The sequence below is a fragment of the Salvelinus namaycush genome, chromosome 15 (assembly GCF_016432855.1).
Source record: "Salvelinus namaycush isolate Seneca chromosome 15, SaNama_1.0, whole genome shotgun sequence".
Lineage (NCBI taxonomy): Eukaryota > Metazoa > Chordata > Actinopteri > Salmoniformes > Salmonidae > Salvelinus > Salvelinus namaycush.
The window spans coordinates 37508991-37522482 of NC_052321.1; the positions used below are offsets into that span (position 1 = coordinate 37508991).

Here is a 13492-nt window from a genome sequence, read left to right on the forward strand (position 1 = left end):
TCTGTCGTTTAGGTTTGTATTGTGGAGTATCTACAATGTTGTTGATCCATCCTCAGTTTTCTCCTATTACAGCCTTTAAACCCTGTAACTTTTAACAGGGGTGTAAAGTACTTAAGTAAAAATACTTTAAATTACTACTTAAGTGTTTTTTTGGGGTATCTGTACTTTATTTTACTATTTATATTTTTGACTACTTTTACTTTTACTTCACTACATTCCTAAAGAAAATAATATACTTTTTACTCCATACATTTCCACTGACACTCAAAAGTACTCGTTACATTTTGAATGCTTAGCAGGACAGGAAAATGGTCCAATTCACACACTTATCAAGACAACATCCCTGGTCATCCCTACTGCCTCTGTTCTGGCGGACTCACTAGAAACAAAAGCTTTATTTGTAAATTATATCTGGAGTGTGCCTCTGACTATCTGTAGATTTTATTTATTGAACCTTTATTGAACTAGGCAAGTCAGTTAAGATCAAATTCTTATTGACAATGATGGCCTACCCCGGCCAAACCCAGACGACTTTGGGCCAATTGTGCGCCGCCCTATGGGACTCCCAATCACAGCCGGATGTGATTCAGCCTAGATTCAAACCAGGGACTGTAGTGACACCTCTTGAACTGAGATGCAGTGCCTTACACCGCTGTGCCACTCGGGAGCCCAAAATACATTTAATTTTTTTTTTTTTGTGATTATTGATAATTTTGCGGGGGGGGGGGGGATTATGTGTGTATTGCTAGGTATTACTGCACTGTTGGAGGTAGAAACACAAGCGTTTCCCTGCCCCTGCAATAACATCTGCACATCTGTGTACGCAACCAATAAACTTTGATTTAATTCGGCAAAATGAGTAGAATGACATGAAATTTGTTATAAAGTTGCTAAATCTTCTCTCTACCCCATGGCAAAATGTGTAGAATTGCAGCAAACTTGTTTAAAAACTGCTAAACTATGTTCTCTACACCCCATATCAAAATGTGTAGAAATAAAACATACTTGTTTAAAAACTGCTAAACTATGTTCTCTACGCCCCATGTCAAAATGTGTAGAATTAAAGCATACTTGTTTAAAAACTGATAAACTATGTTCTCTACACCCCATATCAAAATATGTAGAATTAAAGCATACTTGTTTAAAAACTGCTAAACTATGTTCTCTACGCCCCATGTCAAAATGTGTAGAATTAAAGCATACTTGTTTAAAAACTGCTAAACTATGTTCTCTACGCCCCATGTCAAAATGTGTAAAATTAAAGCATACTTGTTTAAAAACTGCTAAACTATGTTCTCTACGCCCCATGACAAAATGTGTAGAATTAAAGCATACTTGTTTAAAAACTGCTAAACTATGTTCTCTACGCCCCATGTCAAAACGTGTAGAATTGTAGGAAATTAACTCTAAAATTGTTTCTCTCCGCTGTCAAGAGGGGGCCTGCAAAAATAAGTGTGGGGGGGGGGGTAAGCTGATGCTTTAAATTAAGCTGTGACTATGTTATACACAACAGCATTGCTATCCATGAATTCTATCGGAAAATGTATATAATGATGTTCATACATACCATACAAGAAAATGGCACACTTTCCTTTTCTTCAAACCAACTCCCAACAGTTCCTGGTGAAAGAAACAAACCAAACTCTGAGGGCAACGAAATAGTTATCCTATATAGCCATTTTAGACATTTACACTGCAGAAACAGAAAGGTCACAAAAGTGAAGTTGTGCTAAAAAGAACATGGTTTGTCCAGGGCAGGAGTTGGGCTGGAGTGATGTGATATGTCAATGAATAGTGTATGAGTGTTGAACCTGAGACAGACAGGTAACTACAACTAAGTAGGTTGGTGAGAGAGAGACGTCATCGCAAACGGAGTGTGCCAAGCCAGACAAGCCAACAAGACTTGTTCTACCACGTTACTACAACTTTTTTATAAGACATTAAAGTTCAGATATGCAAACACATACAGCACATTCGATGAATCCAATGTGTCTAGTAATGTAAGAAATTATGGTAATGCAATGTGTCTGACTCAGAATTCTGAATTCAATTTACATTGGAAAGGGAACTAAAAGTAGCTTTGGGAATTGTGACTAAATGTGGGTTGGCCGAAAAGGTATGAACAGAATTAGGCTATTTCTTTGTAGGCAAACAAAGACATGCACTAATATGTGTGAGGCCATGTGTGCGTATGTATGGGACAACAGGAACCTAATCAATTGTCACGAGAATTTTCAATTCCAATGATAATAACAATCAATCAATAGCTTTGACCAATCCCCGAGGTTTGTAAGACCATGGGTTCAATAATAATTAGTCAAAGACTCAGCTTATGCAAAAGGTTAGTACAGTTTATTCACGAGAACGTTCTCAAGTCCACAATACAAAGACATCCATTTTATACTGGCTCCTTACGCACATACCTTCACACACAAACAAGCTGTCATCCTACGCACATACTGTATCACTACCCGCCCGACAAAGATTAGGGAGACCGCGAGAAGTACTCCCTGTCCTCCCCCAAGATTAGGGACCGTGAGAAGTAATCCCTGCCCTCTCCCAAATCTCTCAGTGGCCCCTCGCCAAGGTCGGCACCGAATTTTGCTCAGACAGTCTGTGTTTAAGATACTATAAAGACATATTGTACAGATATATTGTTTTACCCTAATTCTGACTGAAACTACACACATCATTTATTATAATTTTACTGACTAAAACTACACACATCATTAATAATAATTTTATGATTCTAATCAATGTCATACAATTATATGGTTTCAGGGTGGAATATTCTAATCATTAATTTAAACATATAAATTCCATTAACATCGATCCATTTCAATAGATTTTCATCTAACAAACAAAAAGTCAGAGCTTCTCAATATTGCAGGAAGAAGAAGGATCTTCCTTAAATCATTCATGGGGAACTGCTCCTGTGGCGAGCCCAGCTCAGTGTACATTTCTTAGTAGACATCTTGTGTAATTGCATTTATCTGGGCTTAACATTGCTTTTAACTTTCAAGGTTTCTGACTACATGTTTCAAGTGATCTATCACACATTTCTAAGTAGGAATGTGGTGGGAAAACAACCTACATCTAACCACATGATCTAACAAGGACTTGTTATGTAAATTACCTAGCTCATCTTCCACAATAAATCAAATAGGCATTGAGCAAAAAGCATGGATTATGGTTCTATTACTCAGTTAAAACACACTTTAGCAGCTTGTGTTCAATACAAGTTCCACTGAAAACTAAAGTACATCTCACCAGCTCATCAATAACACATGCACTCTGTAAGCCATACGTCTACCGTTGCCTGTATCCAATGAAACAGGTCTGTCAATTATTTAGGCTTTGGTTCCAGCCAGTGTTGCATGTGTCATTCCTCATTATGTGAAGGTATCGCCTACATCAAGATAAAATAAATGGATTCAGGTTTGCATACAAAGAATGCATCTACAATACATGTGTAATGCGAGTCATAACGATTTGGTACTGGTCTCCCTTTCAACTGAAAGCTACAGTACCAAAGCTTTGTTGTATAATATTGAGTGTTATTGTATATACAGTAGTACCACACTGTCTTATGTTGCTCATAATACGTTATTATTAGTTGGGTATCATTAAAATACTTTTACCATAGCCTTTTCTATCCAGTTGCTTTACCTAAGCTTATTGTGTGCAGACCAGGCTGTGCGCACATTCCGTCTAGCTCTTTGGAAGGGAAACTAATTCTGCCAAGCTCTTCAGAGGATTCTAATGGAGAACAATAACAAATAGGTGGCGTGTGACCGTGTGATACCCATGTTAACATCAACACGCCAGTCCTCGTTGAGAGACTGGGCCTTTAATTACATGATTTAGTACCAGGCCTCGGACTGAGAGCCGAGGAGATTTGAACTGTAGTCTCTTATTGTGTCCCAATTGTCACCTTATTCTCTATATGGTGCACTATGGGATGCCATTTGGGACGGGCTCCCTCTTTTCTGCATGGCCAGTAACAGGGTCACCACCCAATCAGATTACTGACCTACCTGTAACTTATTCTCTAATGTATGGTTAAGGATGACACCAGGAGACATTCTGGTCTGCAGGAGTTGACACTGAAGGCTCATGATGCCAGCCAGCTCCTCTGTCGTGGGTTTCATCCTCTTCATGCTCGTCTTTCTTGCACTTCTCTGAAGAATGTGAATGAAATGATTTCCATCACTGTGTGAATAAACTTTATCCACCACAGAGTCTATATGAACACAGACACAGACAGGGATGATTTAATGGTTTAAATACATAGGTCTGTACTTTGGTCAGTGGTTAATTTAATGAAATATAAATATAGATACAGTTATACAGCATGTCAAACGTTCATTTCAAATACCGTAATTGGTTCAAAATTACATTGTAATTTTCATATTGTAACGTCTTCACTATGTGTATTACTGTGTCAGAGCATGGATGAGGAGTCCTTAGGTTACGTTACGTCAATGAATATGCATGAGGTTGCAACTGAGCCCTCACAAACGACACCTTTCGCAATGCCGTCTAGGGTGACTACAGAATGACTTGATACCAACCATGCAATCTTATCCGTGTTAGCCCACGCTGTCCAAAGCCCTTTCTTGACTGTGAGACAGACGGGTGATGGCTGGCGATATGTTTGTGCTCCAGTGGCTTTGTAGGTATGCCGTCTGATGACTGGGGTGTAATGTGTCATCCTGTCATCCTGACAGTCTCCTGGGGATTTTAACCTTGCATATTAAAGGCAGAGAGAGAGGCAGAAGCATTGTCAATAGGAGTGCATGTTTTCTACCTGGCTTAGAGAGGGATAGAGAGAGACAAGGTCTATTGTCATAGGACTTCATGTTTTCATGTTAATGCCTGGTGTTAGTAAGGGTCCCTCATGTTAGGAACATGATATTCCTTACAAATACAAACCGATTCTAGATTTTGCCTCTCCAGCTGCAAAACAATTACCGGTGTATTGGTATTAGCAAAGGTACTGGTAACTTTTATCTGTGGTATTACTAGGCCTGATATGGACCACATGTTAGCTTCCGAAGAGTCTCACCAGTCACCACACAGTGAATAGGATAATGAGTAAAGTCATGTAATCTGGAGTCGACTGTTGAACTATAGCCTACATTAAATGCACATTATACTGTTAAATTATCGCTAGCACAGTCACAACAGAATTTACTGTACCACAACAACAGATGTCCCTGGCCGAGTCTGAACGGTCTGACCAATAACAACGAAGGAAGGGCAGAACATAGCTCTAGAAGTGAGTTGGGTAGTTTTGCCATAGATGGTAGTGGGTTCACCATGAAGCAAGGGGAATGGCGTCACTTGAGAGGGCAAGAATGAGATGTATGTTAGGGAAAGTACAATATTATCATAAGGAGACGTATACTTTGAATACAGAGGAGGAATTAAGGGAAAAAGACAGGCAGAGGAGGTCGAATAGAGAGAGGGAGGAAGAGGGTGAGCTTGAATCAGTTAAGAATGGCGTAAAAAAGGGAGATGGTCTGTTAAAGAAGAATGGTAGAAATTGTCAGCAGAGTGAGCTGTACAGCGAATCGAAGACAGGAGGAGAAATGGAAGTGAGTGAGGGCGAATTATCGGAGGTGGTTGGTGTGATGAAGTTCTCGGAGCCTGAGGCTTGCACAGAGGGTCAGGATAAAGATGAGTCTGTGACGGTAGGTGTGACAATTTTGGAAAAAGTGTGGATTCAGGGTGGGTGAAAACAGAATTGGGTGTTGTGGAATCGGTGAAGGTAACCAGAAGTGGTGTTGTGATAATTGTTTGTGTTTCCGCTGGTCAGAGGGAGCAGGCGCTCTGCTTCAAACGAATAGGGACAAAAGGTGTGAATTGTTTTGCTTTCAAGAAAAGGTTGCCATTGAAAGGAGTGACTACTGGGGTAGTGGTAAATGTGAAAGTTGACCAACTGAAGGGGAAGATTCCCGGTGTTTGTGATAGATTTAAATAGTGGAGTAGGGTGGTGGGTTTTTAATGACTGTAGATGGTAGGGTATTTGTTAATTTATTTCCTTGTTTTTATTTATTAAAACCTGTTTGGGCTAGGGGTCCTGCTAGCGGGACAACTTCCGGTGAAACTGGAAGGCACGCAATTCAAATAAATAATCATAAAAATGATGGATATTAAACATTTAGGTACATATAAGAGTCTTATATCGGCTGAAAGCTTAAATTCTTGTTAATCTAACTAACCGATTTACAGTAGCTATTACAGCGAAAACATGCCATGCGATTGTTTGAGGACGGCGCCCCACATCAAAATATTTTTCCACCGGGACAGGTTTTATACATTCACAAATAACAATTAAATATATACTTACTTTTTGAAAATCTTCCTCTGATTTGTCATCCAAAGGGTCCCAGCTATAACATGTAGTGTCGTTTTGTTAGATAAAATCCTTCTTTATATCCAAAAAAGTATGTTTAATTGGCGCCATCGATTTGAGTAATCCACTCGTTCAACAAGCAGAGAAAGGAATCCGAAAATCTACCCCTAAACTTTGTTTCAACAAGTCAAAATACGTTTCTATATACTCCTCAGATACCCTAAAATGTAATCAAACTATAATATTTCTTACGGAAAGAAGTTGAGTTCAATAGGAAACCGATTTTAGCAGGTGCGTCCTGTCTTCATGGCGCGCAAACACGAATTTCCAAGACTGTGTCCTTGTCCTAAAACTGATATTTCTTATTCGTTTTTGAAGTTACAAGCCTGAAACCTTGAACATAGACTGCTGACACCTGCTGGAAGCCATAGGAATCCAGGGAGCTAATTTTCAATATGACCTTGTACTTGCCTTTCTAAGAGGATGGTCTCTCTCAAAAGAAAACATCTGGTTGGTTTTTCTTTGGATTTTCTCCTACCATATCTATTGTGTTATATTCTCCTAAATTATTTTAACATTTCTACAAAATGCAAAGTATGTTCTTTCCAATGGTACCAATTATATGCATATCCTGGCTTCAGGGCATGAGCAACAGGCAGTTTACTTTGGGCACGTCATTCAGGCGGAAATGGAGAAAAAGGGGGCCTAGCCCTAAGAGCAAAGTATATGGGAGTTCTACTCCAGTCTAGTAGGTGACGGTAATGCAACATTTATTAGATGTCAACCACCGTTAAACCTCATCGAAGAAGACGAAAAGGAAAAAGAAGACCTCCCTAGCCTCGGACACGCGCAAAATCCCACAAGTTGTTGTGACGCTTTCACTCCTCGTGCACTTGCGTTTCCTTTCCTGTCTTTCATCACTTGGCGGCGACAACATGGAGCCAGCAACCTAAGTCTGTTAAAATATACCAAGATAGACGACTAAACTGTTAATGCATAATTTGCCTAACTGACCAAGTTCACCTTTCACGCTTACAGGTGAGTGTATTACCAGATATTAGGTGCAGTAGCTGAGCTTGCTCAACCAGCTAGTTAGCAAGAAGCTACCTAGCTCTGTTCCAGGGCGTTACGTGCGGCTTGAGCTTTCTTCAACACGCTGCATATAATCCGTTTTTGATAAATGGCTGGCATCAATATACTCTAGTTACTCGCCAAAGTAAAGCTGTAATTTATCCAAAACATGAACTACTTTGTTTACAGCAAAATTAGCTCTGGTCCATGTGCATGCGTCGTAGTGCAGATCAGACGCATGCGCGCATAGACAGAGCTAGAAGCTACCGACCTAGCCATATTGAAGTGAAATGAGCTCGTTTACCAACACTAGTAGGTAGTTAACTAGCTATATTATAAATAATTTCCCTATATTTGTTTTTGTTCTCAACTTGCCTACCTGGTTAAATAAAGGTTAAATAAAAATAAATATTTGATAAATATCTGCTAACTAGCTATGATGTGGGCTAACGGACGCTACGTTTACCTAACCAGCCTGCTAGCTAGCTAACGTTAGGCCAGCTACCAACATTTTAGAGAGCTAACTAGGTCGCTAGTTAGCAGCTGCAAGTGCTACAACATTTAATTATAAATAACGCTAGCTAACTAAACTATATAATGATCAAGCTCTGATTTATATATAATTTCAAGGTATCCCCAAGGCCAGAATGACTGAGGAACCTTTACCTAAAAAGGTGAGTTCAAGAAGTAACGTTACCCAGGCTACATTAATCTTTCTCAAACTGGCTTTTGCCTCAAGTGACTACCTGGTCACGGCCAGAGTCAAAAGTCTCAATATTAATACTGATCTATTATCCCATTTGCCTATCAAGGTTCGCCTCAGTGAAGGTGATCTGAAGACTTTGACCAGAGAGGAGCTCTGTGAAAGGTATTGCTATAAATGAGCTAACTTTGCTAGTGTGCAAGTCTGCAAGGTTACTTTTCTTCATATGCACCTTTATGAATAGTTTAATATTCTTTCAGGTGGAAGCAGGAGGATGCTTATGTGCAGATACTTGAGACAAAATACTCTGAATTGAATTGTAAGTAACGCTGGACTCTTAAATGTTAACATGCATGAATGCCCATTGAACAAATAGTCTCTTCAAAGGTCTGCACAAGCAACTGAAATGTATCCTGTTTTGACTCCGCAGCAAATGATGTGACGGGCCTGAGGGAGTCTGAGGAGAAGCTGAAGCAGCAGCAAGAGGCTGCCAGGAGAGAGAACATCCTTGTTATGAGGTTGGCCACAAAGGAGCAGGAGATGCAAGAATGCACAGTGAGTATGGTCATGTATGGTCAAGTCCATTGGTTTGAGTTTTCCAAGCCCTGTGTGAAAATGCAAAAATTGTCACAAATCAAGACACGACAGTTGGTAAGTAACATGTGATGGGGACATATTGTAATGGGGAAACTTGATTTACTGTACCTACTGTTGCTCTCTTTTGGGACCTGAGTGCTCTGGTTACACATGGTTGACAAATGTATTATTTCACCTCTTTTCAGACCCAGATCCAGTACCTGAAGCAAGCCCAGCAACCCAATGTGGCCCAGCTGAGATCTACCATGGTCGACCCTGCGGTCTACTTGTTTTTCCTTAAGATGAAGAGCGAACTGGAAGAGAACAAAGACAAATTGGAGCAAGCCCAAAATGAACTAAGTGCCTGGAAATTTACACCTGATAGGTAAACCAAACCAAAATAACCCTCGATCCTCCAGCCAAAGACTGTGCCAGCCAGACAACTGACTCTCTTCTGCAAGAATGCAAAATGGAGGGAAAGGAAGGCAGGAAAATGCAATACGCTCAAACATGACTGTGACTTTTTAAAAAGGAAAGAGAGACAGATCAGATCAGCCCCACTACTCCTCCTGCATATGTCATAAACTCTTTGTCAGGTGAACTGGTTTCAGCTCTGAGTGACCCTGTTAAGGGGCTTGAAGGAATCGGGACTGCTCAGAAGAGATGGTCACTGACACTCAACCTCCAAACCCTCTCCCGCTAGGAACATTGCTATACTTTGTTTGGTTTGATCGGAACATTTCAGTGTGAATGGCTTAGGCCTAGATCACACAACTTGTCTCCTTACTTAGTACATGCTTTCTCCAATAAATGCTAACTTAAACTAACTTGACCACATTCCACATAGAGTATAGATATTGATTTAAATTAAAGAGTTGAAAATGGAGGAACTTGCACAAGGCCCAGTCCAGAGACTGTTAAACACTAAAGACATTTGTTATAGTGATCCTGGGCTTGCTTCAAGGAGTCATCTTGAACACCTTTTTCAGTAATATGAACGATACCCAGGTATGACTGTTTCATTTTATTAATCGCTCAATAATCCAAACCTTTTCTGTTCAGTTGAATTGTGCAATGTTTTGACAGCACTGTTAAAAGCAGGCCTGTGTTACCAAGGTCTAGTTCAGATGTATGTGTTTAAATGATTTCACTGAAATGTTGAACTTTTTTAGCAACTAACTGGTTCATGTAGCAGTGTAAGCATTTGGTAAGTCAAATGGGCAAAATGTATATTGTATTATATGATATAGGCTCATATTGCCTTGATTCTTGGTTGTTGCCATCACGCTAATGCAGATATTACTTGTTTGCTGTATGAGTTGGTATCTTAAATAACCCACAATGATATATTTGAGGGACTTAGCATTAGGGCTGCTGGGACTGTCTTTTGTTGTATGTATAGTCCATCATGTTGACGTTAACCCCTGTTTCCTCTGCAGCCAGACTGGAAAGAAGTTGATGGCTAAGTGCAGGATGTTGATCCAGGAGAACCAGGAGCTGGGCAGACAGATCTCTCAGGGTCGTATTGCCCAGCTGGAGGCAGAGCTGGCCCTGCAGAAGAAGTACAGCGTGGAGCTCAAGAGCAGCCAGGATGGTGAGTACTGTAGTCTCTCTATATTCTTAGCTATTTCACTATTTCTGTGTGGTACACAGGGCTTTAAAATAAATCATTGGTAGCACTGGTGCTCCTATCTTTGAAAAGTTAGGAGCACCACCACAGCAAATTTTAGGAGCACGAGAAAAATCAGTTTTAGTCGATTGAGATATAGCCTTTATGAATCTTTACTTTTAAAGCACATTTTCTGAAGTTATCACTTTTCCTTTCTTTCTGTGCCACCAACTGTTTGCATATACTGGTAGAATTACCAGGTTGTTAGTAGGGCTGCGCAATTTTTTTTTTAGTTTTTCAACCAAATATTGTGTTTTGGCTTGCGATATAGATCAAAACACCTGGGTGAACTGTTGGAATCATAGAAATAGAATGATCTATTCTAATTCTCTGTTTGGCATTACAACAAATAATAAAAAAGCCAGGTAGGAGTTAAGACGGTGTAGGAACCAAATTGTTTGTCGGTGTTTCCCAGGGGATCCTAATCACATTTGAATAGATGTTGCATTTAGACAAATATTTTACAGTAGGCTACCTGATTCAGAACATGCTGATCTATAAGACCACTGGTAGCAGCCTGCATTAGAGCTAATGTTTTCTTTGCCCTAGCTAGTGCATTTAGCTAAATGGCATTTAGTTAGAAATTAGCACAGGGCTCTAACTTTTTACACACAATTTTTATCAGTTGATTGCATCCGCACATGATTGGGTCGCACCAATTTTTCACCACTGCGCACGATATTGACCTGCATTCCATCCAGAACCAGGCTAATAATGACTAGCCATCTTTTAAATTAGCATGCCCTTGCAGGGCTTGGCATCCAGGTTAATTTGCAAGTGGCACACCTGCAATGAAAAGAGTACTGGTCTGGGAAAGCAGGTAATGCGTGTATCATTTACATTTTATCTTTAATTTGTTGGCTGAGCAAGTAGCCTACAGCCTATAATGACCTACCCTCAATACACAGATAATTACATTTGAACTTGACTATCATATTTACATTAATTGTTTGGAAGGGAAAAAATTACCTTTGCACAATCTCAAAGGGTGTTATTGTTAACGATTTTACACCATCACTGTACAGAAATCAGTTTGATCTTTTGGTAAATTCTGTTTTCCTGGATGTATTTTTCCAGGTTTCTGAGTTTTCTTAGTTTTCACTCAAAAAAGCACTTTTTAATATAACCTATTTAAAAAATATAATAAATCTAACTCCACAACAATGCTTAAACCATATCAGGAGACCACTTTTGAGGTCTGGGGACAATGAAGTGAAAATAAAAACATTTGGAGGGTGTAGTTGCCCGTTAATTCAATTGTGTGCCTAGCAAGAGACCATTGTTTGGCTAGCAGTGTTTTTGTACTGTACAAGGCCATATGTGATGGCAGAGTTTGCAAAACAAATGCCCCGCGATTGATACATATCATCATGATTTAGATTACCATAATTTTCTGCACATGCCAGCATCTTTATACTAACTCGCAAATAAAAAAGAATTAACTAACTCACAAAATAATAATAAAATAGAGAACCTGATTCCTATTTAGAAGCAATGTGAAAAGCAGCATTATTCTTGTTTTGGAAGAATATGTTGAGTGCATGAATTGACAACATGCTGAGAAAACAAACAGCACTGAGGAATTGTGTGCTGCCTGCTATAGAGGCAGAGGGCGGGGCTTGGTGTGTGTGTGGCCCGGGAACTGGAAGCAAGCAGCTGTGGGAGGCAGCCTGTCTTGTTTGAACAGTGCAGAGAAGAGTGTTGCAGCAAATTATTGTTACGCATTGAATTTTTTATAGGATTTTCGTTTAGTCGCTGGTTTTCCCAAAATATAACTCCAGGTTGCACTTTAAAGCCCTGGTGGTACATATTTGATTAATATGTTATTCAGTACATTATACAGCTGCCTTGATATGTTGTGGCGCTATCATTCTTCCATGCTAATATAATTTACTGTCATTCTTCCATGCTAAAATAATTTAGCCACTTTGCAGTTTAGCAGACTCTTTTATCCAAAGTGATGTGCAGTCAGTGAATGCATACATTTTTGATATGGGTAATTGGGTATGTGTGCACTGCTGTAATATTGATGTCTGTCTCTCTGGTCTCCACACAGAGTTGAACGACTTCATCATCCAGCTGGACGAAGAGGTGGAGGGCATGCAGAGCACCATCCTGGTCCTCCAGCAGCAGCTCCGGGAGACCCGCCAGCAGCTAACCCTGAGAGAGAGCGCTGTTCCTGGGTCGGCCCCCCTGGACCACCACCCAGAGGCTGGCTTTAGCAAAGACTGCGAGGCAGGATTGGTCAAGGCCTACGGACCAGGCAACACCAGCCCCTTTGATAGGACAGAAACAGCTCCTGGCCCCTCCCCTTTCACAGAGGCAGAGACAGGCATCAATACGGAGCAGGATCAGGAGTCTCTACCGTCTCCATCTCCCTCCACCACAGGCACAGACTCCAAGCTCTCTAGCCACTTTAGGACCATAACGAACCAGCTTAGCGAGGGCTATGAGACTGTAGACTCCCCCACAGGTAGTGATACCTGCGTCACACAACACTTTATAGAGACAAACTCAAACCAGGACCCTCAGGAGAACAGGATAGTGGCACGGACTAGTTCTAGCAAAGGCGGCAGGACTGTGGGCTCATGCCCTACCCAGAATGGGTTGAATGTTACAGGGTAGGGTCTCAGATATTAATGGCTGGTTTCCCGGACCCAGAGTAAGGCAATTCGTGGATTAAACTCTCAATGGATAGAAATCATGCCCCAGAATACTGGCGTAGGTTACTGATCAAATGTTATGTATGCCCCATCTAGAGAAAAGGTTCACCAGTAGTTGTTGAATGTGATAGACATTCATCCAGATTTTTCTATTAGTACATCGTCTGTTTGTGCACGTATGATGTGTTATGATAACAAGGCGAAGTCAGACTTTTACTTGTTTTAAGTGTAACAAGTTGTCATGTGCTGAATACTTTCGTTTTTAACTTGATTATGATTTCCCGTTTATTGTGAAAAACAAATGTTTACAAAAATATGACATCCTGAATTTGTAGATGTTCGTTCCAGACTGAAGTACAATAAAGATTGTTTTTAATGTAATGAGCATCTCACTTTGTATGAATAATCAGTTGTAGATTGTCATTAGGTGACGTGTCCAGATGGACTAA

The 13492-nt window shown here is 40.2% G+C and overlaps 1 protein-coding gene across 3 annotated transcripts; it reads left to right on the forward strand.

The window, feature by feature from the left end:
* Positions 1 to 7098: 7098 nt before the first annotated feature.
* Positions 7099 to 13430, forward strand: LOC120060497 (pre-mRNA-splicing regulator WTAP-like). Of its 3 annotated transcripts, none has more exons than XM_039009854.1 (8): positions 7099 to 7399; positions 8063 to 8106; positions 8245 to 8300; positions 8396 to 8454; positions 8566 to 8690; positions 8918 to 9096; positions 10151 to 10305; positions 12437 to 13430. In XM_039009854.1, the coding sequence occupies exons 2-8, from the start codon at positions 8080 to 8082 to the stop codon at positions 13003 to 13005; spliced, it is 1170 nt and encodes a 389-aa protein (XP_038865782.1). In that variant the 5' UTR covers positions 7099 to 7399; positions 8063 to 8079; the 3' UTR covers positions 13006 to 13430. The 3 variants fall into 3 exon arrangements, with proteins under 3 accessions (XP_038865782.1, XP_038865781.1, XP_038865783.1); XM_039009853.1 differs by lacking the exon at positions 7099 to 7399 and adding an exon at positions 7684 to 7744; XM_039009855.1 differs by lacking the exon at positions 7099 to 7399 and adding an exon at positions 7689 to 7748.
* The last annotated feature ends 62 nt before the right edge of the window (positions 13431 to 13492 follow it).